This window comes from Silene latifolia, chromosome X, assembly GCF_048544455.1.
Source record: "Silene latifolia isolate original U9 population chromosome X, ASM4854445v1, whole genome shotgun sequence".
Lineage (NCBI taxonomy): Eukaryota > Viridiplantae > Streptophyta > Magnoliopsida > Caryophyllales > Caryophyllaceae > Silene > Silene latifolia.
Genome location: NC_133537.1, coordinates 14,406,808 through 14,432,039, shown reverse-complemented (window position 1 = coordinate 14,432,039; position 25,232 = coordinate 14,406,808). Strand labels below are relative to the sequence as shown.

Below are 25,232 nucleotides of genomic sequence, written 5' to 3'. Positions count from 1 at the left end.
ATCTCCTATATTCATATACTCGCTATATGACGTGATAATGAATTAATGGTATTTGACATTTATATAGCGTATGAGCATGTAAATAGCACACATGTATGAAGGGAACAAAGATAAGATATTGAGAGAGTATCTGATGAAATACTAGGGTAATTTTAATAGATTATAGTAAGCATTTTTTATACATGACATTGGCAAACACGCTACTTGAAAGATTTTTGATGATAACATAATCTAGAAAGTGAAAGCATGCACCACACTGCCTAGAGACTCTATGTAATGATGCTTGAAATGATACAATGCTGACGATACTACTAAATTACAACGAAAGCAAAATCTTCTACTATGATACCATGCTATACAGGCAAGAGAATTTTCATGACATGATATTGTTGAAGCTGGCATAGATATTACTAAAACTTACTAGTTAGTTATAGACATTACGATCTTGATAGCAGGGAACAAACTGATCATTATCAGAACAAAGGATCTTAGTTTCATCTTCCTCCATTCTCCATAACGTGTGCGGACTATATTCCCACAAGGGAGAAGTGATTGGAGGGCATGAAAAACTGCTTCCTTCACTGTACCCATCATAAACTGGCTTTATCGGTTCATCTGAAGTTATATCTTTCCATATGTCATCCAGGGAGTACAATTCTTCATCCTTATTCTCACCTTTTTGATACTTATTTTCCTGCAGGGCTGATCTATCAAGAGCTCCCTTGCTCTGAAAACTGGTTGTCTCAGTGGCAGTAATTGAATTCACTGCTGCACTGTTTAATGAAGAGGAATATGAATTCAGTGAGGACGAGGATGATGTTGATTGCGATATTTCTTGTTTCTTCTCCTGTGCTTGCTTTCGCATATGTGTTCTCCAGTAGTTCTTGATCTCATTATCAGTTCTACCAGGTAATCTTCGAGCAATCCGTGACCATCTGCATTTAGTCATAAATAAGCCATAAGTCTGTGTCCTAAATTTATTTGGGGTCAGTTAGTATGAAATTATGAATATCATATGGAAGCATTTGTTTTATTAAACAAAGATCTAAGTAGATTAATCTCTTACAATGATGAGGGTTAAGATGATGTATTTTCACTTTAGCGTGCTTGTGTTCATACCTGTTTCCCCACTGTGAATGAAGTTCAAGGACAAGTTTCTCTTCATGAGGAGTCATCTTGCCTCGCTTAAGTCCTGGATGCAAATAATTAACCCATCGCAGCCGGCAACTTTTACCTGTTCTTTTCAAACCTACAAGAAAACTGCGGTTAAAAACAGATGCTCTTGGCAAATGTTTGCCATGCTCCAAACAAGCATACCTATCATGTGTCTCCCGCCACCTTCAAACCTGAAACTTTAGCTATGAAATCCCATCGTCGGTCCCCAAATAATCCCACAAAGCAGACTAGCTGAACATCTTCCTGTTCTGTCCATGGACCCTTTCGGAATTCTTCTTGAACCATGCTGTGCTGTTTTTATCTTTTCCGTATTAACTTCTTTAAGATGGATGCTTCTGGTTATGGTTTCCTGGATGGAAGGAGAGTGGCTTCATATGGCTAATTTATATAAACCAATTTGAGAATTTTCTAACCTATGAGATAATCCTGATATTGTTAGAATAATGTTAAAGTCGATCGTCACCGTACATGTGTTCCCCACCCATTCTTGTCTTATGATGGCTACCTTATCAAATGATGTAAGCCACTTTAATACAATTGTAGTTTAATATAAAGGATTGATATGTTGCTCCAATTATGTGTATATCTTTTTCTCTAAACACATTAGCCACAGTGTTTTTTTTTTCATGCTTGAAATCTGGATGGCAGGTTAAGCTTTTGTATAATTTAATCCGTTACATTTAAGTTTTTTCTGTTTTTTTTATTCTGTTTCTCCTATTGGAAATGGTGGATGATTGGATGCTTATTATTGGCATTAATCTACTTGGTTATATACTCCGTATGAAAATGGGTGGTCATTAATTAATTAGATTATATCTGAAATTGAAAGAAAGCTTGGTGTAGGATGTTTGTCTGTTTAAGGTGTACTAATAATCTCTCTTCCCATACACATTGAGATATGCTGGCTGAGTGCCTTTAAATTTTGGTGGAGGCCACTGAAAAAGAGGTGCTAGAAAAAGAACAAATGAACAAGTGTTTGTCTTATTAAAAGACTTTTTATGAAGATACTATTACCTACATGTCCATATTTGATAAAATTTGAAAGGCGCGGGAAAATATAGGGGATAGAGGTTATGAAAGGTATTAGAACTTGTGTCAAAATATATACTCATGCTACTCAATTTCCATGGTTGCCTTAAGTCTAGTTTGCAAATATCATGATTATTCGGTGACTCAATAGTTATTCAGTTTTGAAGCCGGCTGTTAATATGACTGGACATTTTTGTGTGTCAGATGAAGGTTGATTTACAAATGTCCGACTTGTTCATGCTTCAGATTCTGATCAATTAGAACTGGTTACTCATTTTTAGGGCTATTTTGATCGTAGTGCTTTATTCTTGACCCTGGAATTCCTTTTTCTTCCTTTCTCAAGTAATATGTTGTTTATCAGCTAAAAGCTGAAATACTAAACCTTGCATTTTTTTAATACCTAAAGTGCTAGAGACGTCCAAGTTGATCTTATTACATTGACATTTGTCCCTTTTCTCTTGCCCTTCAATTGCTAAAAATTATCAAGTGCATTATAGTGCTTTGATGTCATTCTTTATCTTAAACAGAGATACCTGGCTAAAAACAGAGCATAGTATGTGGTCCTCTATCATTTAAAAATAATCTTGTGGATATGCAAAATTACCTTTCCCCTTCATAAGTTCTTTATTACAGCAATGACAATAGCACTAAGAAAACAGTTAGACTAGTAGATATTTAAGCGTGCCGGATATGGTTGTTTATATGTCAGTGGTGTCTGGTGTAGTTATCAATATTATGTTTGTGGTAAGAGATGCCTATACTGTACCCAGCATTTTACAGGTGACGTGAACCAAAGATTGATATGTGATAATATTTCCTTGCTTTAGGGTCCAACGTACTAGTGGAATGAGAACGGAAGCCTTTGCAAATTGATCATGGATGAACCACAGAACCAGCGTGACTTGTAAACCACAAGTATGTGACTCCTGCTTAGTCTTGACTCTTGATTTTTGACATCCTTGTAAAAATTTAGTTAGAATTATAACAGTCCTTTTGCTTTCCGTCCAAGTATCGTCTGTTTTTAGCATCGCCAAAAAAAAAATGCGAAGAGAACAATTATAATGTTTTATGTCTACTTCTTTCCCTTGTTTAAACAGTTGATCCATCTGATTGCTTTGTCTGATCGTGATTAGAGCCTTAGGAGGCATAGATTTTGAAAATCCTATCTTAACATTATCAATCATTTGTCTGGAACAATTATTCCTATTCTTAACCCGTGTATACTTTACTCATAATAATCCCTTGATTATATTAAAATCCAGCTTGAAATCTAGAGAAGAGCAAGACTGGACCACTTAACTTTTCCAAAAGGTACGCATTATATTTCCAAGATTAGAGATGAGATGATATCACATTAAAATATCACGTAACTTTGTTGGATCATAATCTGCCTTTCTTATTTGATTGTGCCCATTGAGGATAAAATGTTTGATTTATTTCACTGATTCTGAGTTGTTACTGGCGATATACTAGTACGGGAGAGTATGTGTGTCAGCACCATCTTGTGTGAAGCCATACCTTTGTATGCCTGGATCATAGGGCTTGGTTTGGTTTGTCACACGATGTAACATTGGTGTTGGTTAGGGATGTTAACGAGCAGTGCGAGCCTAGGGTTGCTCGGCTCGAGCTTGAAAAGCTCGAAGGCCTGCTCGGCTCGAGCTCGAGCTTGACGAGCTCGAAATAATGGGCTCAAGCTCGACATTGGAGGTGTGCCAAAAATGATTATAGCAGGGTTTGAACTCTGGTCATTTACTTCGAATAAAAAGTTAGAACCAACTCACCCATAGTAGATAATTTATTGTTAAATGTTATTTATCTTATTGAATTCAGGGTTTACGACCCCACTATACTAGACATGGCTATGCCGCTAGACTCTCTACTCAATTTTTTTGGTTAGATTATTTTATTTTCATGAAATAAATGTACTCATTTAAAAAGATTGTAAAAAGTAAACTATACCTTTCAAAAAAAAAAAAAGTAAACTATAGCATTAAAAAAATAACGAGCTGCTCATAAGCTTTTCGAGCCGAGCTTGGCCCTACCCGGCTTAACTTGCACAAAGTACGCAAGCCAAGCTGGAGCTCGAGTCGAGCTTTGACCGAGCCAATCTCGAGTTGCTTGCGAGCGGTCAAGTCTCATTAGCACTTCTATTGTTGGTAGTATATGTTGGTTTGAAGAGATGACTTTTGATAGGGACATTCATTACATTATTCATTTTTGCAACCTTAGTGACTGACCTTTTCATTCAGAATTGTCCATTAAAGGTCATTGTAATCATGATTAGAGGAAAGAGAGTATCGGTGAGAGCCTATTTTTTTCAATTTTTATAGGGGTTGTTTGGTTGCCCTCTTCAATCATGGGAAGTTCCCATGAATTGCTTAAATGGAATCTTGTTTGGTTTGCCTATTTCATGAGAATTAGAACTTCTCAAGGAACTTTAATTCCTCCATAATGTAGGAAGGAAGTTGTTTACCTATCCTCCCTTGGTAAGTGCAACTTCACACATGAATTCACATCCCACATGACAACCAAACAACATTTTTGCAATTCACATAAACTTAACTTCCTAGAAACTTCATCTTCCCATGGTGAACCAAACAACCCCATAGAATCCAAGGAGGTGAAATGCTATGCTGGTTATCAAAGTGTAATTGTTACACTACTAGTGTAGATCCCCGTGCTACAGCACGGTATTTTTTAGTTTTGTTTTATATAGACATTCTCATTATATTAATTGCATAAATTAATTGTACCTTTAATGTTATAATGTACTAATATAATCTTAGTAAGAGGTAGAAAATGAAAGTTTATTACCATCAAAAGACACTTTAAGTTAAGTTATTTTTGTCTTAAACCATTTTTACTTTACTATAAAAATTAACTCTATAATGCTATATCATTGCATGAAACTAATTTATGACATTAAATTACAGTTAAGTGATGTAAAAATGTAAAATCTAATTAAAATGCGTATAAACCTTATAACAATAAGAGGTAAAAAGAGTATACCACATTACCACACACTTAAAAAGACGATTTACGAATAATTAGACTAATATTTTTTTATTTTTAATTAAAAAAACATAAAAATTGTTACATCCTTTAAAATATACACCATATTTAGTGTGTAACCGATGAAGGATAATATAAGAAACAGATTTACGTAATTTTAGGGTGTAAGTGATGACAATAATTATGTTAAAGACCGCAGAAAAAGCAGGTTTGCGTAATTTCAGAGTGTAATTGATGAAAAAAATAATATTTATGTAAACGGAAATGATTGCATAATAAATTATAGATTTCAGTGAAAAAATCATAAATATGAATTTTAATTAAAAAGATTAGAGTTTAATTATAAGAATATATTAATTGAAAAGATAATAATGTAATGAATTTTTTTTACTTGTTACCTTATTTAGCTAGATGCCTTTTGGAAGAAAAACTAAGAGAATTTTTATTTTCTTAGTAGTTGGGGGATTTTCCTCCCTCTCCTCTCTTCATCACCACCACAGCCACGTTCTCAGCTATTTAAAATCAAATTACCCCTCAACAGTATCTCTTAATCCAAGGAGGCTTTTGTTATGTTTGGTAGTGGGATGTGTTACGACTTACAATTGCCATAAAAGAACGTAGTATGCGCTTTGTATTTGTAGATACTATCTTTTAGTTTGGTCTGATGGAAGAAAAAAAACGTTGTAGTTAAACTATTGCAGTTAGGATGTTACATCGGTAACACTCCCACCCCACCCCTCCTTCACTCCTAGTTTACATCACTCATTTCGGCCGCCACCCTTCTCCCTGACCCCCACCCACGCCCAATCCGCCTCCAAACTCCATATCCTTGCTACCTACACCTTCGAATTTTAAATTTATTCAACAGAAACCTTAAGGATTACATGAAATTTTTTTTGTCAAGAGGTACTTAATATTTAGATCATCCGCAAATCTAGTACCTGATTTTTAAAATTGTCCAAAGGTATCAATCACCTTCTTTCCTCCTCCAATGCAAGCCTGCAACCACCTTCTCTGCTCCACTCCGCTTTTGCCTCAGTAACCTTCTTTCCTCCCCTAGAGTACCCAACCAGTTACCCCACTGTGTTCCACATCCTTGCCTCAAAATCTAGCCTCACTTCTCCCCCACCCCTTCCCTACCTTCTACTTCATCTCATATCCCACCCCAACCACATCCTCTCTTTCTCTTCCCTACTTCAACTCGCTAAATACCTTGTTTCTGTACGTAATCTTACCTTTCTTTCCTGGAAAAGTTAGTTGGTACCTTTAGACAAAAAATGTTAAATTATAGTAGGTATCTTTAGGCAAAAATTAAAGCATTAGGTACTAGACCTCCAAGTACGTAAATATTAAATCTCTTTTTGCAAAAAATTCTTACATAAATAAGTTCAGTAGAGATCTCAAGGTTTACTCTAATAAGTTTTAAGCTATCTCAATATTAATCAAAGAGTGTCACCCTTCCCTATAACGCAAGGGCCTTGCTCTTGAGCTTTCGATGTGTGAGAAATTTCCAGTTCAAACAGAAGTCCTTTTTTCTCACATATTCGACAATGATAGAACATGATATGAGATTTCTTGGGCTTGAAGAGGGTATTTTGATGGAGAGGGTACAATAAAGAGAAATGATACATGTGGATTTTTAGTATATACTCTTATTTGAAATATTTAGTGTGTTTATTTTAATATTAAAAAAATCATTTATTCTTTTTGGATTTATTTCACGTTTTACAAAAAGAACTTTCTTATGTAATAATACTTGATTTACTTTTAAGATATTCTGTAATATTAATTTTTATTTCGATTTTTCAAAACATTGTTTTAATTTTATCGTAGATTTAGATTCTAAGCTTTTATAAAAGAAATCCGAGCTTTGATTTTCAAACCTATAAGTTTAATTTGACTTTTGTATTATGTTTCACCCCCATTTGCTTTTCGCCCTTCTTTTTCTATATTTTCGCATTTTGAGGCGTGCGATCACCTAGGGATGGTTCTAAAAGATAATTCATGTCAGCGGACCTCAAATTATTTTGGGATTAAAGCTCTGATGTTATTGTTATTGCTTTAACTTGTACTCCGTATTTCATCTTTAGAGAGGATGATTGCCTGAACCATTGCCCATGGCTTCTCTTAATCATGTTTCTAGGTGATGTGCTTGGCATAAGAGACCAAAGCAAAGTTGGGTGTACGAGTGTTGTTCATGTAGTGAAAATTTTAATTATATATAACCGAGACCGAGAGAGTGTTTGAATTCTACCGAAGGAGTGTCATATAGAAACACATGGTTTCCAATATCTATTTTTTTCAAACTTGAAATCTACAAAATGACTTGCAAAAGTTCAATTTTCGTTCATTTTCACATTAGCTCAAATTCCTAGCTGATAACTTATATCTTAAGAACATTATTATCTTGTTTAATTCTCGATGAAATGAAAATTCAGTAAGTTTAAGGTAAAATTCCAATATTCAGACCTGATTTTACAGTGTTGGGTTTTGAAGTGAAGGCTAAACGGTGGCACCCCAAATGTAAATCGGCTCTTGTGCAACAGTAGAGCCAATGATGAAATCCCCCTTTCCATAATTATAGTACCTTAGAATTTACAAAGTGTTCGTGATAAGTAGTGCTTCGACGGTCTATAGTTTACAACGAACCGTAATGTCACTCTCACAAGTAACAACTTGATAATAAGATAAGTGCTGCATGATGGTTGTGGACTTATCTGCATAATTTGTCATTGATCTAAATGCCAATGAGTGCAATTTTGGCAAAGTGCACGTAAGCATTTACATCAAAAGCTAGGAGTTTTATTTCATCAAAGTGCTGGTGGGTGCGGGTCCCATTTCTATTATATGCATGCCGACTTGGATGGGGCATGGAGTTGGAAAATTGGCAAATTAAATTGAGGAGCGAAGACACCCAATGAAAAGCAAGGGGTGCTCTTAATATAAGTCCTCTCAACCTTCTTTGATTTTTACCTTTATTTTAATCGAGTGTGAGAACTGTTTTAAGTTAATACGGTCTTAAACACGATTTGGTGGTGAATTGAGGGGATATGGATGGGAAAATGACACTTTTAACATTCTTTAATTCCATATTATAATAGTTTTTCCACCGACGCTCTTTTATAAGGCAAAGGTTGAATAAATAATTTTGATGACATAGCAATATAGGATACAATCATTGGAGTACAAGAAAGAGGAAGAGTCCCTTACTAGAGACTTTTAGAGTGTCTTTCAGTCGAATTTTCATCCCTTTGATAATGGGCAATGCACCAAGAGCGACCAAGACTAGAGCTTGTTTTTGTGAGATACACCCTATTCTCCATAGTTATTTCACAGATTTTGAAAATGTTCCATAGCAAGAAATAAAGAGATACGGTGTCTTCATATTATTATTAGGATATTATGTACGAGATTTTTGGGTATGAGGAAGTAAATGATTTCTTGGTGTCTTAACATATTTCAATAAATGTCCCGAGTTAGAAAATGTATGTTTTAATTAGCTTTTTATTGTGCAAAATGAGATGACGTAAAACTTAATTATTGTATGTACTAGGTAGTATCCCGCGCTTCGCGCGGTCTGCTTTAAAATTTTATTATTATAATTGAAGAAAAATAATATAATTCATATATAACCTTTGATATTTTTACCTATAAATAAAAATAAATTAATTTTTTTTCTCAAATTTTATTTTTTTAGGTTTAAGTTCAGTGTTTTAAAATAAAATACATTTTAATTACAAAATGTTTAGGTTTAGGTTTAGGTTTAACTAATACTAAGTTATAGTTAATTACGCATGATCAACGTTTTACAAAAAAAATTGTAACTGATCAAATACCACATTAATTAAAATAAAATTTATTCGAATAATGCAACAATCAACATTAAGGTATCAAATTATATCATTTCACGATACGTTATATTCCAAATCAATTAAAATATTTGTTCAAAACGATATGAATATAATTTTATGCAATTTTTAATTTTGTATGTATAACATTTGATACTTATGTATCAAACATATATGGCCCAAACTAAACTTATTCAAATGTTTTGGTTGTGTATTACATGTGTTATGTGTCAAACATATCTATAAAAAATTTGCACCTTCTGTTTTTTTAACAACTATATATAACGATGTTTAAGAGTTTACCGTAAATAAAATATGTTAAACTTTCTCAAATATCATTTTTATAATGTAACATATAAAATATTTAAAATAAAAGTAATATCTAGTTAGTCATAACCAATGTTTTATTCTTGACGTATACATATTTAACTAAAGATATTAAAGAAAAATGTAATGTGTATTCTACTTTTTCATGTTGTTTATATAATAGGGTTTTTCTACATGATACCCTTGTATTTATTCGAATTCTACGTGCTACCCATCGCTTTTCAAAAATACCTGTGATACCACTAAACATGATAAAAACATCTTAAAATACCCAAAATGCTCTAATCCGCCTCTTTAAAATGTTTAATTTATACATTTTTTATTGATTTTTTTGGTAATAATTTGTCATGCCATTAACATAAACATCGTCTACTCAATTGTAAACATATTTTCTTTACAAAATCTAACATTAAAAACGTGATTTTTAGTAGATTGGGTATTTTTAGAACTTAGGGATACCACTTATATTTTTAAATATAGGGGTACCTCGTAGAATGTGAAGAAACAGGGGGTACCACGTAGAAAACCCTATATAATATTATATTACTTAATAATCATTACTTTTCTTTTAATTATTCAAACCCACTCGTGATCCCCGTGTACATACATACTCGTTATCACAGTATTTAAACCTCTCAAAATCTTATATCTATTCATTTTGTCGCATTATAATTTTTTCGTTCCCACACTATAAAAACTTATATCTTATTAGTTTTTTTAAAGTTTTGTTTTTAATTAATACAATGACTCTTAAAAATATATTTTTCTTAATAAAATTAATGGTCTAAGTTTTATAACTTTCTCAAAATGTTTTTTTACGTAAATGTAAAACATTGTAAGATACTCACTTTAATCATCTCTACATATCAAAATATGTTAATAAATATAATGAAAATTATACTCGATTGAAAGCATTTTTCGCAATGAACGTTTTTACTTACAATTTAGAATTTTTATCCAAATAACTTTTTAATAAATTTAGAATCAAATCAACGTAATTATTTAATGTAATTTTATAATAAAATTTATTAAATTATAATTAATATTTAGTGAGATTTATGCTGCATTTATTATGTTCATATTAAATGATTAGCTGTAATAAATGCTTGTCATTAAGGTTGTATGGGACACGTGGCGTATCCATAGTGTTTCAACCTTCAACCCAGTTTTATATATATATATATAAGATGGGCCATGGGGTGAAACTATGAAAGAAGATTGTCCGGGGTGATGCCATGGCCTTGTTATTAACCAACACAATCTGTCATTGTGTCTGATAGAAAAATCCAACGTTCCTTAACTATTGTATGATGGAATACGATTGAGCGCTTTGTCATTGTTGAGGGTAGAAGTGATGCATGAGACCATTGGTCCAATTGTCGACCCACAATAGGGGTTTGGCCGTTTGGCTGCCAAGGGAACGTGTCATGGGTTAAGCTTACACATTAGGTTTGATGCCTCGGTCACCTTGACTAACTTTTAAAGGGAATCGGGGTGAATCCTTTGATGCCAACAAATCAAATATGCTCTCGTAAGTAGCAGTGTGACTTTGTATCGTTAGCATGGTCTACTTGGATTCCCTATGTCTCACCCGGGGAAAAAATTAAATATGCTCCTGTTATAGAGGTCTGACTTTGTTACCGTTTCTTCTACTCGTCCCTTTCCCAAATCTTTGAAATACTGAATAATATTCATGATAGCAGGACTACCATTGACATATGGTGTCCCCAAGTAATAAGAGTGTGTTTGCAATCTTGCATAATACTTGGAACAATTTGTTTAATGTTTAATATTACACCAACTATTCTAGTCTTGAATTCAAACTAATTATTGTAATGAGTTTACGTGGGATCAGTTAGTAAAACTGTTGTTTTGGCTAGATACAGCCTATAAAACCGTTGTGTTAAGCAACAACTTTACTTTTGACTGAAATCAATAACAAGCCTCTTTAACATGAGATAACACAACCCTGGATCAAACCGATGGTTGTTGAGGTGCAAAACTTGTTTTTGAACCAGCAATTTTAAGCAGAACCGTTGTGATCTCAATTAGACCGAAGTTCTTCAGGCCCTGGAAGATTGACTTGGTGACGAAGGAGGTTATTAGCGTCAATAGTCGAAGTCCAAAGCATTGATGCATCATGCATGTATAACTATAGTTTGCCATTCTCCTCAAAAGAAAAACTGTTGTTTGTCATGTGCTAGTGTAGGCTTTTATTTGTCCAAATCATCTAAGCTGTAGTTCTTTCTCAATCATTAGTATTCAGTTTCGAACGTGATGAAAACAAGTACTCAGCTTGTTAACGACGTTTGAATAGTAGGTCTATCTAAGAAACTCTGTTATATCTACCTAAAAGTTGTTTTTAACACGTTTCTATTTGGTGACTCCATTTTTCTTAATCTTTGTCAATCTATTGCTATGGTAACCTCATTTGGTTTTAACCTTAATATAGTAGATAATCGAATAGGTAGCTTCGTCACTGAACTCTAGAACTCCAACTATTCCTGTTAGATCACACATGGGACTCGGCTGTACCTGTCGAGGAGGAGATAGTGTCCACTTTAGTTTAAGGAGGTTCCATTCTAAAATCAAATGAGGTGGGAGATCTACATGTGATTCTTCTCAATTCCGTTTTATCTCTGTATTTTTTTTTTAAAAATTCACTTATGTATTTTTTTTTCTACGTTTATAGTTTTATACACGCGTACGAAGTATTAATAACAAACTAGTATTGGTGCCCGGCTTCGCCTGGGCTACCTCTACTTACCATTAAAAAAAATTTCTCATAAATAAAATTACTTAAAATTGCATAACCCATAAATTTATCATTAATATATTTTTCTACGACATATCGTAAAATTATGATGAAATAAATTTTGAGACAAATTTACTACTCCCGCTATTAATATTTTACTTTTATTAATGAAACAATAGTAATAACATTTCACTACTTGCCCGTAATCATTGTTACTTTCACTACTCCCGCCGTAATTATTGTTACTGTCACTACTGCCGCATTAATATTGATAATTTCACTACTCCCGCCGTAATTATTATTCTTTTGTCACTCTTCACCGCATTAATATTGATAATTTCACTACTCCCGCCGTAATTATTGTTACTTTCACTATTGCCGCATTAATATTGATTATTTAACTACTCCCCGTTGTTGTTTCTACCACCTTCACTAATCTCGCTGATAATATTGTTATTTTTACTATTCAAATGAGTGATTACAATCATATAACTATATCCATTGTTACTACAATTCTTTTTTTTACTGACGAAATTACTTTTACTACTTAGGCATGCAATTTTAAGAGTTACTAGTATTGGTGCCCGGCTTCGCCCGGGCTACCTCTACTTACCATTAATTTTTTTTTTTATTAAATAAAATTACTTGAAGTTGCATAACCCATAAATTTATCATTAATATATTTTTATAACATATCCTAAAATGACGATAAAATAAATTTTGAGACAAATTCACTACTCCCGCTATTAATATTTTACTCTTATTAATGAAACAATAGTAATAATATTTCACTACTTGCCCGTAATCATTGTTACTTTCACTACTCCCGCCGTAATTATTGTTACTGTCACTACTGCCGCATTAATATTGATAATTCCACTACTCCCGCCGTAATTATTGTTACTTTCACTATTGTCACATTAATATTAATTATTTCACTACTCCTATTGTTGTTTCTACCACTCTCACTAATCTCGTTGATAATATTGTTACTTTTACTATTCAGATGAGTGAGTACTATCATATAACTATATCCAATGTTACTACAATTCTTTTCTTTACTAACGAAATTACTTTTACTACTTAGGCATGCAATTTTAAGAGGATTATATATTTATATAAATATATTACATATATGCATTAAATCAAATCGAAAGAATTATGCAATATTATATATTATGGATTCTAACTTGAATTATTTATAACCTACTTATTATAGTTTTGTACGTTAAATAATTAACATCTTTATACTCCCTCCTATTCTCCATATTCTTCCCCTTTGTTGTGGGCACAAGATTTTAGGGGTGGATAAAATATGAGTAAAAGATTGGTTGGGGTTTGGTGATAGGAGAGATGGATGAATAATTAGGAGTTAAATAAAGAATTGTGAGTCCCAAACATTAATGGAATGAATAAAATAGGAGTAAAAGAGTTGTGTGGGGTTTGGTGATAGGAAAGAGAGATGAATAAAATAAGAGTAAAAATTTTCAAAATAAGAAAGGGGAAGAAAACCTGAATAATCCGTTTTAGGAAATATGGAAGAAAATAGTGAATAGGAGGGAGTACATCTAATAAACTATAAAATTTAATAAAATTGCATAGATTTTAAATTTAATATATAGTTTTATGATGATAATAATTAATGCCATAAGTGTGCATGTTTATACTAATTAATTATTTTATTTTAAGGAAATTGACCATCTTCTAGTCTTTTATAAATTTAGGAAAATTACCAGCATCTTCTTTTTTTTAGTTTCCTTGAAATTGACCATATTAATTAATTATTTTATTTTAAGGAAATTCACAATTTTAATTAATTATTTTATTTAAAGGAAATTGACCAAGTTTAGGAAAATTGTCAAGCTTCTATATAATTTAATTTTAACCCAAACTATGTAATATTTGCATTGAGATCCCTTAATCGGGTCCATCACACGGTGCTATTGATTTAAAACTATATAGTATAATTAATTTGTATAACTTTCTTTAATTACATTGAAGTCCCTTGGTTTCTGGATTTAATATATAGTATTGATGCAATATTATATATTATGCAATATTATATATTATGGAATCTAACTTGAATTATTTATAACCCACTTATATTATATTTTTGTATGTTAAATAATTAACATCTCTATACATTTAATAAACTATAAAGATTTATAAAATTGCATAGGTTTTAAATTTAATATATAATTTTATGATTATAATAATTAATACCATAAGTGTACATGTTTATACTAATTAATTATTTTATTTTAAGGAAATTGACCATCTTCTATATAAATATTTAGGAAAATTATCAAGCATCTTGTTTCTTTTAGTCTCCTTGAAATTGATCATCTTAATTAATTATTTTATCATAAGGAAATTGACCATCTTAATTAATTATTTTATTTTAAGGAAATTGACCATGTTTTAGTCTTTTATAAATGTTTAGAAAACTACCAAGCTTCTATATAATTTAATTTTAACCCAAATTATATAATATTTGCATTGAGATCCCTTAATCGGGTCCATCACACAGTGCTAGTGATTTAAAACTATATAGTATAATTAATTTGTATAACTTTCTTTAATTACATTGAAGTCCCTTGGTTCCTGAATTTAATATATAGTATTGATTTATATTTATATTTGACGGTGTTCATGTGAATTGTGAATGTCCTTAGATACATAAAATGAAAACACTAATGTAGATCCCACACATGTGCGGTATATATAACAGTTTTATTTCTAGTTATTAATTTGTCATACGCCTCATTTTATTTCGATATGAGAAAAAAATATTTAATCGTGAACAAATCAAGAGAATTTAGTAAAGTAATAAAATGTGTAACTAACGAAAAAAATCTTTTTTTTTTTCTTTACCATAAAACTAATTTGAGTTAATTATTAGTACAATTTATAGTTTTTCTCAAATTATTTTAATGATTGTTTTTATGAAGCTATTAATATCAGTGTAAAGTTTTGTTTTATATAGAGTATGTGTTAAGTTCTTCTCTAATACTCGTATACAATAATACCAATAATAAAAATTTAGAAATTTACAATTTATAAAATTATAGCGAATTTATCTTATTTTTTAATTAAAAGATTAACATTTAGATTTTAATGAAAATATTATTATTTGATTAAAAAATTAAATTTTGATGAAATAATAATTTAATGAAAGAAGTATTTTTGTTTCCTTATTTACCCGGATGCTTTTTGGAAGGAAAACTTTGAAGGTGAGGGCATAATTATTTTGAAAAACAACACTAAATTTTTTTCTATAATTTAAATAAAAATATACATTCTCTGTATATGTTTAAAACTGAATAATGATTGTATTCCATGGCGCTATTAGTTCTATTACAAAATAATCCTAAAAGCAAAGAGTAAAAACATTTTAAAATTATGTGAATAGTGTGTGGTTTTCATGGGCCAGTAGTCTTGGTATGATTGGACTTCTCATTTTAATGTACATATGGACTGTAACCTCGTTCGATTGCTGTCAAATTCCTTAAAATTTGAATGCAAGCCTAGCCTACTAAAGTTATGTCATGAATATAGGTACTTGGAAAAGCCTCTTCAATCTCCTGAACATTGAAGTAATCTTTTGTTTCCTTGTCCATTTTAGGAAGATGCTTGTCTTATGAAGCTTGTCTCAATTGTGAACTTTCCTGTGAGACGAAGATTCTGATTTCTTTATCTTAAAGAGGATTGCAATACACTTATTTAAGCTGGTAAGTTGACTTAATTTCTTGAGCACTCCCAATAAATTGTTACGAGTATTATTACCGGCTCTTTCTTGCATGTGGAATGCTATCGATCTTCTCATTTTAACCTTCTCCGACCTTCTCTCATAAGTCATAACCGTATTTATGACATTTGTGTACCATTTACAATCGTTTGAGGAGTATTTTAATCAAAGTTAAACAAATAAATGAGATGGAGGGAGTATATCTTAGTTTATTGGTGTGTTAGAGGAGAAGGTTGGAGAGAAGCTCCGAAAGAGGTGGATAGTATTCCGCAAAACCTATCATGAGTTCATGACATTAGCTTAGGTGAACAATTTGAGTTTGTTATCTTTGTGATGCATCTGGTTGTTTTATACTTCCATTTTAGAATATGTTGATTCTTCTTCCATAGGAGCTAGGAAGGAAGTAGCAGCTAGTGATGAATCTGGTGATTGTTTTTGAGTGTATGATTAAGACGATTTTTTGACACTGAAGAAGTAAAATTTAAGGCTTATCACTCTCTCATGCATTATATAAATTCACCTAAATTCTCCGCATACTAATATGCTTGTTTAATATTGTCAGGTTTAACTCTTTCATATTGGCCTTATAGTTGATAATGTCGTATATAACTCTATCGTTCCTCATTTCTCCCTTAGTTTTAGAAGGCATAATTAAGTCCAAGGCTTAGTAGTTACTCCTACTAAGGAAGACACTTGGTTAAAACCTCGCGCTACACCTTTAAGTACGCCTTGTAGATAAGGTGTAACTTGTGAGTTGTGACGCACCACTATGCAATTTCTGGATTTGTCTTTGGTCTCTTCTGGATATTTTATTATGTTCTTCTTTATACGAAAGTTTTATCCTGAAAATACTAAATTGTCTGCAAAACATAGCACGCCTTGTGTTTATGAGGCGTGTGCCTTTGCCTTGCTTATTACACATTGTTGCCACAGACCGTCATCAGCTTGATGTGCTACGAGCCTACGAGCTTTTTATAACTACGATTTCTGCTCGTTTTATTGGCCTACTTACGATTGTTTCTCTATGATGAACTCGGCACATCTCTCTTAAGAGTCTTAACCCCCATTCAGTCTCATAAATAAATCTTCTGTTACATTTTCATTGCATGCAGCATGCCAGTATGTTACGGGGAAGGCCAGTATGTCCTAGGAGTCCTATCATGGGTTATGGGTAGTTTTTTCAAATCAGTAAGATACTCGTAGATTATAAGCTGCCTGCTGTACATGTAGTTTTCAAATCAGTAGATACTACAAACTACTAGTACTTGCCACATGAAAAACTAACTATTCAAACTACTTTTCATCATTCCGTTTTAAAATCGAATCAAATGAAGGGGTTTTAGGGTATCGATATGATCCACTCTTTTGAAGGCTGATCGATCTATAACTTTACATCCTTCTATATTTCTATGTTAGTAATAGTTTGGTTATACAGAAACTAGAAATTTTTATGAAACCTACTATTTGTTTCATCATGTTCATGTAGGACATCTTTCATGGGTATTTTCTCATTTTGGCAAGGAAAAGGCAACCGGCAAAACATTATTTTTCCAGTGAACTTGCAATTTTTGTTTTCTCAAAAGCAATTAAACAACTTATTACGAAACTAATAATCTGTATATACATACACTCTTTTGATAAAAAACAAAAATACACGATAATTGACCCGACACGTGAATGCCAAAGTCCAAGTAAATTACTCATTGTTTCAGCTCATCGGATAACTTGGACCAGCGGCTATATGCTATGTGTCACGGTCCGGTACTTTTGCCGGATCGTGGCGCGCACTCTTGTCTGGCTCAAGGCAAGATGCAAGCGACAAGGATCTTCGTACTAGTAAAGGATCGCTCACTAGCACGATACTCAGGTCTCGGCAACACTCGACAGGATTGCAACGAGAGCGTCAAGCACTAGTGTTTGTCAAGCACTAGGCATTCGTAATCGGTCTCGGGTGTGTGAGTCGGGATCCTAATGTCGATCCCGCAAACACGGCTTGTTAGAAAAGTGAAGGCAAAGAGTCGTTCACAACAAAGCAATAACAAGCAACACGAAGGCACAAGGTAGGAAGCAGATTTTCATTCACTAGTACTCCCTAAAGAAGGAAATTTGATATTTACATCCTGGTAGCAGGAGACATTGAAATTACAAAACTAGTGTAGAATAGCGATATACCTATTTATGGAAAGAAAAGTTAGGCTAACTATGCTAAACTAGGAAAGTATTTACTAAAAATATACAAGGGAAATGAAATTACATAAGCATGAATAAATCTAAGAGTTCGAAGTGTGCGGATCATCACACTCTCCCCCGCCTAATGCGGCAACGCCATAATCTTGAATGGTGCTTCAGTGAGACATCGTGCTTGAGCCCTGGTTGGTTGTCCATGTTGTGTTGGGGTTTGGCTTTCTCTGCACTCCGGCTTGTGGGCGAGCTTCTGACCACACAATGATCGGCGTCATCGTCCCTTCAAGGATAGGCTGAAGCTCCTTGACATAGAAGTTGCCGAACATCATGTTCTCCCAGTCCACTCCTCGCTCCTTGTCTTCCAGGAAATTCCACTTTGTCGTTGTCCGAGTAAACATCTCTCGGGGTCTCTCCAAACACTTGCTCCCATGGACCTTCCCCTTGTCTATCTTCACTGCGGTACCTGCATTCAAGGACATGTGAGATCTCCAGAACACCGAATCAGCAATTCGGCGCGGCCCCCTAATGGTACGAGGCCTTATCTCTTGGGTCGACTGACCCGCAAACCAGGACGTCGATTCAGCATATCGACGCGGCCCCCTGATGTTACGAGGCCTACTTCTTTGGGCATCTCGGCCCTCATTGTCTACTCCTCGGTGAGGTGGTAGACTCTCCTTTCGTCCCCCAGGCCACTCAGTAGCCTGTGTCTAGGGATGGCAATGGGTAGGGTTCACCTAGAGCCGGACCCGGACCCGAGATTTTCCCTTTGGACCCGTATCCGACCCAGACCCGCAAGGGTCTAAAATTTGAGGACCCATACCCGGACCCTATGGGTAAGGGTAGGGTCTGGGTCTACCCATGGGTCCGAGTTTCAGCCACTTTAGTAACGGGATTAACAGTATGGGTCTATAATATTAAAAAAAAAATCATACTACTTTAACATTATGAGTTTATTAATCTCTATTGTACACTACCAAATCCAATATACATACCAAAGAGATTAAGAAAGACAAAGAAGACCTAAATTAATTTTACATCCAAATACATGTGAAAGAATCAAACTCGGAACCCAAAATCAATACCATACTTGATAGTCTCTCCATCCGACCGTCCGTCGCCGTTAATGGTGGTTGTCGATCGCCGCCTATTAGAGAGGTGGTTGCGGTCGCGTATCGGTGTTGTGGTGGTGGTTTTCTTGTGTCGATGGTGGAGTGGTGGTATTGTCGAAAAAGTTTGGTTGGGTTTTATCACTTTATGGGATGGGGGAAGAAAGCGACTTTAGTTGGGTTTCTACGGCCCGATATGAATTCGGAAAAGTTGTGATTTTGATTTTTTTTTTTTTTTTTTTAATAAAGGGTCTAAGGGTCGAGTATGGGTCTCATAACTTAGACCGGACCGGACCAAAATATTTTCTTAAGACCCATACCCGACCCATACCCATTGGAGTCCGAAAAATGAGACCCATACCCGACCCATTAGGGTCCGACCCTCAGGGTCTGGGTCGGGTCCCCGACCCACTGCCATCCCTACCGGTGTCTTGTTCGCCCTCGTCTTGTTCGCCCTCGGCTCCACCGAACCTTTAGGCATTCTCCAAGGTTGCATTCCTTGTTTCGGCGTCGGTATCACCCTCATAGCCGAAATCTGATGCTGCCCCTTGTCTTCGTCGTCGTCTCACCGTCTTCACTACGATAGACCCCATTAGTAGCATCGATCCGTCACTCGGTTTCAATACTACCAATGCTTTCTGAAAGAACTGCATCCCGAGTACTAACTTGAAGTCATCCAGCGGAACGGTGGTGAAGTCGAGCTCCCCTGCCCACTCACCCACTTGGACCGCGACCTTCTTAGCCACTTCTTGGACGCGTCTCAATTTCCCATTGACCGGCTTCAGGCAGTTGTTAGCATCCCGCAGAACTAGCCCCAACCAATCAGCTTCTTCTTTCGTAACAAAGTTGTGGGAGGCGCCCGAGTCGATCAAGGCTCGTGCTTGCTTCCCATTCACCATCAAGTCCACGTACATGAGCCCGTTGGATTTCTTGGCGCGGGAATCTTCGTACTTCTCCATCGCGCTAATCCTTTGAAGTGAGCCCATCCGTGGTTGGTCTTCACCATCACTCGAGTCTTCGTCATACTCTTGGTGATAGTCGTCCAATGCCCCCATCAAGACGTTCTTGAGCCCCTTTCGGCATCTTCTTGAACATGGCATTGAACTCCGCTTTGTTCGGACAATCGGCCATCTTGTGAGGACCCTTGCACACAAAACACGCGAGCGGTTTCTTCGTTGTGGAAGCAGTTGAGTTTCCTGCCTTCGAAGACGAGCTTGAGGGCGAGTTCGTAGTGCTCGCCGATTGGACTTGACTTCCTTGCGAGCGGTACCGACTGTTCCCAACTGAGATGACGCTATTTTGTGGCCTTTGTCCATTGTACCCACTTTGTGACGCACTAGTATTCCCCGTTGGTGCCACAACTCTTGGTGCCTCTCGCTCTCCGTGAAAGTCGAGCAGGCGCTCTGCGACCGATATGGCCGAAGACAGAGTTTTGGGATTCTGCCTCATGACCTCCTGTTGTGCCCACCTCTTCAACCCGTCAATGAATTCGAATGTCCTGTCCGTCTCGGACATTTCAGTAATCTCGAGCATGCACGCTGAGAATTCCCTCACATATTCTCGGATTGATTTGGTGTGCTTGATTTCCTTTAACTTCTTCCGAGCAACAAACTCCGTGTTCTAGGGGTAGAAGTGATCCTTCAAGATCCTCTTGAAGTCGGCCCACGATGTCACCGTTATCGTGCCCGCATCGATTTCCTTGTACCTAGCCCTCCACCACATCTTGGCATCGTCGACTAGATATATGATTGCCGTGACAACTTCCGCGACTTCGTCGAGCCCACTTACTCGGAAGTATTGCTCCATATCGAAGATAAAGTTATCGACCGCTTTCGAATCCCTCGCCCCATCGTAGGTACGAGGTGGAGGTGCCTTCACCTTATGGCCCCCCACAGATTTCCCGTCATTGGCCACCGCTTTCACGAGCGTGGCGCAAGTGTTCTCTAACATCTCGACCTTTCGGTGGAGATGATTGATCTCTTCCTCCCGATCATCGGGGATCGAATCACTGATCGCTTGGATGCAGGTGTTCATCCCATCCACCTTAGTCTCGAGTTCACAAACCGTCTTCTGCAACTCCTTAAGGCTCCTCGAGGCTCGCGGCCATCCGCATAACGACGCCCTCGAGTTTGGGAAGCTTGACGTCGATTGATTCCTCTAAGACATCCACTCGATCCTCAATTGTTTCGCCCATTTTCTCGATCTCGATAAACAAATGCGGCGTGCATAAACCCGTCCGAAGACCGGGCTCTGATACCAAATGTCATGGTCCGATACTTTTGCCGGATCGTGGCGCGCACCCTTGCCCGGCTCAAGGCAAGATGCAAGCGACAAGGATCTTCGTACTAGTAAAGGATCGCTCACTAGCACGATACTCGGGTCTCGGCAACACTCGACAAGATTGCAACGAGAGCGTCAAGCACTAGTGTTTGTCAAGCACTAGGCATTCGTAATCGGTCTCGGGTGTGTGAGTCGGGATCCTAGTGTCGATCCCGCAAACACGGCTTGTTAGAAAAGTGAAGGCAAAGAGTCGTTCACAACAAAGCAATAACAAGCAACACGAAGGCACAAGGTAGGAAGCAGATTTTCATTCACTAGTACTCCCTAAAGAGGAAAATTTGATATTTACATCCTGGTAGCAGGAGACATTGAAATTACAAAACTAGTGTAGAATAGCGATATACCTATTTATGGAAAGAAAAGCTCTGCTAACTATGCTAAACTAGGAAAACATTTACTAAAAATATACAAGGGAAATGAAATTATATAAGCATGAATAAATCTTAGAGTTCGAAGTGTGCGGACCATCACACTATGGCTAAAAATCTTATATATTCCCGCAATTCCAATAAATCCGTATTTGACAGGTTATTTGGAGTTATATTACTCTAGTACGATATGAGGACAGGACTTTGTATTCTCTAGTGCATGTTTTCTTCTTCAAGTTTATTGCAAAACGACGAGAATGTGATCATTTTCCTGATATGATCACATCACATTATACATAACTTACTAGATGACATCCACCTAACGAATTGATATAGCATTTTCCGATTTAACGTATCATCTCTATGCCCTACTATTTATTGTTGATAAATACAATATATAATGGACGTGTGATGAGGATTCCGCGGCATAATTAGAAATTTAGAATTTTGTAATATGGTTTTTAGTGGTTGAATATATTTTGGTGTGATGTTATGACTACTATTTGTATGCTAAATAGAATTGAAACTTGTCTTTCGTATTCTCTAGTTTACCTCTCCTATCATGAGTATCATCTACTAAAAATTAGACACTAAGTCTCCTTTAAAAATTAAGACGGATACAATAAAACGGGTTAACTAGTAGTCACATTTGCATATAAGACAAATCTGTTGTTTTTTCCCGTAGATTAGGCTTTTGTTTTATTCTAACTACTTGACCCGTCTTAAGCTTAAAATTGATAATACCGTTTTAAATGAGAATTTGTCCAAATTAGAGGGGAAGTATAGGATAGGACTATAGGAGGTATGATGAGTCATCGAAACTGAAATTACATTCGTCAAGTCTTTATGTTTAGGGCACGGCCTATTTTCAAAATGTTAAGACTTGTGAGCTTTGTATTAATCTGAAACTGGAGGTCCTTGGAAGAAAAATGTGAAGGCATGTAATATGAAATTGAACGTTGAAGCAAAGTTTTATATTCATGATTTGGCTTGAATTTGATTATTTTGAGCCAAAGCCAAAACTTTGGCTGTGTTTAATGGATGGATTAATTTTTTCTGTGTTAAGAGGTCAAAGTCGCGCATCGAGCCAAGGATCTTGGACCTTAAACCGGCCTGAAATGTTGGGTGGGGTTGCACTGGGTCATGGACACGCCAGCCGGGCCATATTTCCGATGACCCTAGAAAATGCTCCGGCTAGACGACCCTGCAATTGGCCACCTCTCTTTAGATGAGTATAAGTTGATAACATTAGCCCTCAAGTCTGAACACGATTTCATGAATCTCCTAGCAGCAGACCAATAAATGAAAATAAGTTGTACTCTCGCAAAAGCGATCCAAACACTGGACGGCAGTCAACGGGAGAGTTATTCAGTTAAAGGCTCTAACACGTGTAGCTGGGGACCTGGACTTTAAATTAGCCTGATAAAGTTATGCGTCCACATTTGATTGTTTTTTATATGACGTCGATTAGTACTAGTTTCCAACTGCAACTTAGATTTACATAAATCTTTTATTATTTGGTAGGACGTTGAGCAGCGCATACATCGCGAGTTGTGACTAGAGTCAAATGTTTTGTGTCAGTCAACTTTTTAAACTAATCTGGTTACTCGTTTAGTCAACTCTGTCTTTCAAATGTCATTAGCTTTGGAAAGTATGTTTGAATTGTGAATGTGAATGCTGGTTTTAGGTTGTTTATGCTCCCTCTAATTGAATTTGATCTATATTTTTTAATTAAGTAGGTAATTAGTTGTCCTTTAGCAGCCAATAAAATGTGCATTAAGTTAATATGAAAGATGTGATGATTTATTTGAATCTCTCTTGCATATTTAGAACAAACGTTTGGACATGAAATGTATTGAAACCGATGTTTGAATGACAGAGTTGAAGATATATACAAGTACTAAGACGTTCTTATTAAAGTTGGATTCTCTATGCTTCAGTTCAATCCATCGAAAATCTGCTATTACTTCAAAGGTAATCGACAAGGTTTTGTGATTTCATTTTCCATATTCACAAATAACAATTTTCAAGTTTCAGAAAAATAGAATTGAGACGATCTAATTCGTATGAATTGTCATTTTTAGTCGATTTCAACTCTAAAATATAAATTGTGTTTTGTACTGTACTTCCTTCCACTCCTTCATTTGCATAAGAATTATGTTACTCCCTCTCTTCAAGTTAATAGTTTACATTTTATTTTGTGAGGGGAAAACAAAGTAATTATAAACTATTGACTAGATTATTGGTAGTCTCGAGACAAGCTTCATCCAAGACCACCAATAATCTACAAAAATTTTAGCAAAGTTTTTAAATTGAACTGAGACGATGGAAAAATAGCTCCCCATATGCACCTCTCTCCTCATATGGGTAACCTCACTAATGCACCAACGTTCTCATAAATTGAGGCTCCACCATTTTTAGAGGAGCTTCCCAACAAAAAGTAAGGGTAAATTGTGTTCCCTTTGGGGGGTTTCCAAAATTTTATGTGTAAATGGGGAACCTCATTATTGCATAAATGTAGTTATAAATTAGGGAGGGTAGATGGGAAAATTAGTGAAAAATGAGGTGAACGAATAAAAAAAAGATAAAATATGGGGAACCCCATTGTTACAGATGCTCTAAAACCCAAGACTCAACTTGAGTCTTGACACACCTTTTTAGTGAGGACATCCAATAAATGGTTGTCATGTGTTAGACTATTAACTCTTTTTTTTTTCTTTTTGTTTAAAACTTGTATAAGGGCTAAAGTGAACAGTTAATGTATTATACAACTGGTTGTATAAACAACATATTCAATGTAGTTAAGCTTTGTTATAAAGTTGTCGAGCTTTATTAACAAAATTATCGAGTTATAGTACAAAGTTATTGAGCTTAACAGAATAATTATTAAACTCAATAACTTCGTAAAATAGCTAAATAACTTGTAAAATAGCTCAACAGCTTTGTGTAAGAGCTTAAGAACTTTGAGGCGGTTGTACAATATTATTATACAACTGGTCGTAGGATAGTATTTGTGTAAAGTGAGTTCAAAGAGAGTCTGAACAATAAAATAATAATAAAAATTAATAAAAAGCTGATGTAACAAAGTTTCAAGATTTAGGTGACTCTCACCAATAACACAAAATCTCATTGAAGGCGGCCGATATTCGTCACAAGCTTGTGATGGATACCGTTTTCTCCCACAAAATACCCATTGAGAGGTGAGTGAGAAGATACGGGGTGCTTCCACCTCTTCTCCCTCTCTCCTTTTTGTGAGAGTCTTCAACTCGTGACGGATTAAATTCAAAGAAAGACGCTTTGCACCAATAATCACGCACTAACGTTATTAAGTGTGAGGGT

The 25,232-nt window shown here is 35.3% G+C and overlaps 1 protein-coding gene and 1 long non-coding RNA gene across 3 annotated transcripts; one reads left to right on the top strand and one right to left on the bottom strand.

Annotated features, from left to right (window-relative positions):
- Positions 1-118: 118 nt before the first annotated feature.
- Positions 119-1,955, bottom strand: LOC141622977 (transcription factor MYB59-like). 2 transcript variants are annotated; one of them, XM_074439012.1, is made up of 3 exons: positions 1,347-1,955; positions 1,120-1,249; positions 119-935 (listed from the first exon to the last, which is right to left on the bottom strand). In XM_074439012.1, exons 1-3 carry the CDS (start codon positions 1,459-1,461, stop codon positions 425-427), a joined length of 756 nt encoding a protein of 251 aa, XP_074295113.1. In that variant the 5' UTR covers positions 1,462-1,955; the 3' UTR covers positions 119-424. The 2 variants fall into 2 exon arrangements, with proteins under 2 accessions (XP_074295113.1, XP_074295114.1); XM_074439013.1 differs by having other exon boundaries at positions 1,318-1,947.
- LOC141622978 (uncharacterized) lies at positions 821-25,099 on the top strand. Its single transcript, XR_012533155.1, has 5 exons — positions 821-909; positions 3,033-3,120; positions 3,468-3,516; positions 15,773-15,878; positions 23,773-25,099. It is a non-coding gene; the product is annotated as an uncharacterized LOC141622978 (long non-coding RNA).
- The last annotated feature ends 133 nt before the right edge of the window (positions 25,100-25,232 follow it).

Bases quoted from the DNA above. Each gene is read 5' to 3' on its own strand.
- LOC141622977 (XM_074439012.1), bottom strand. From the start codon at position 1,461: ATGGTTCAAGAAGAATTCCGAAAGGGTCCATGGACAGAACAGGAAGAT. The intron at 1,250-1,346 runs GTTTGAAGGTGG...GTTTTCTTGTAG, and splicing joins TTTCATAGCTAAAGTTTCAG to GTTTGAAAAGAACAGGTAAA. The intron at 936-1,119 runs GTATGAACACAA...GACTAAATGCAG, and splicing joins CATTCACAGTGGGGAAACAG to ATGGTCACGGATTGCTCGAA.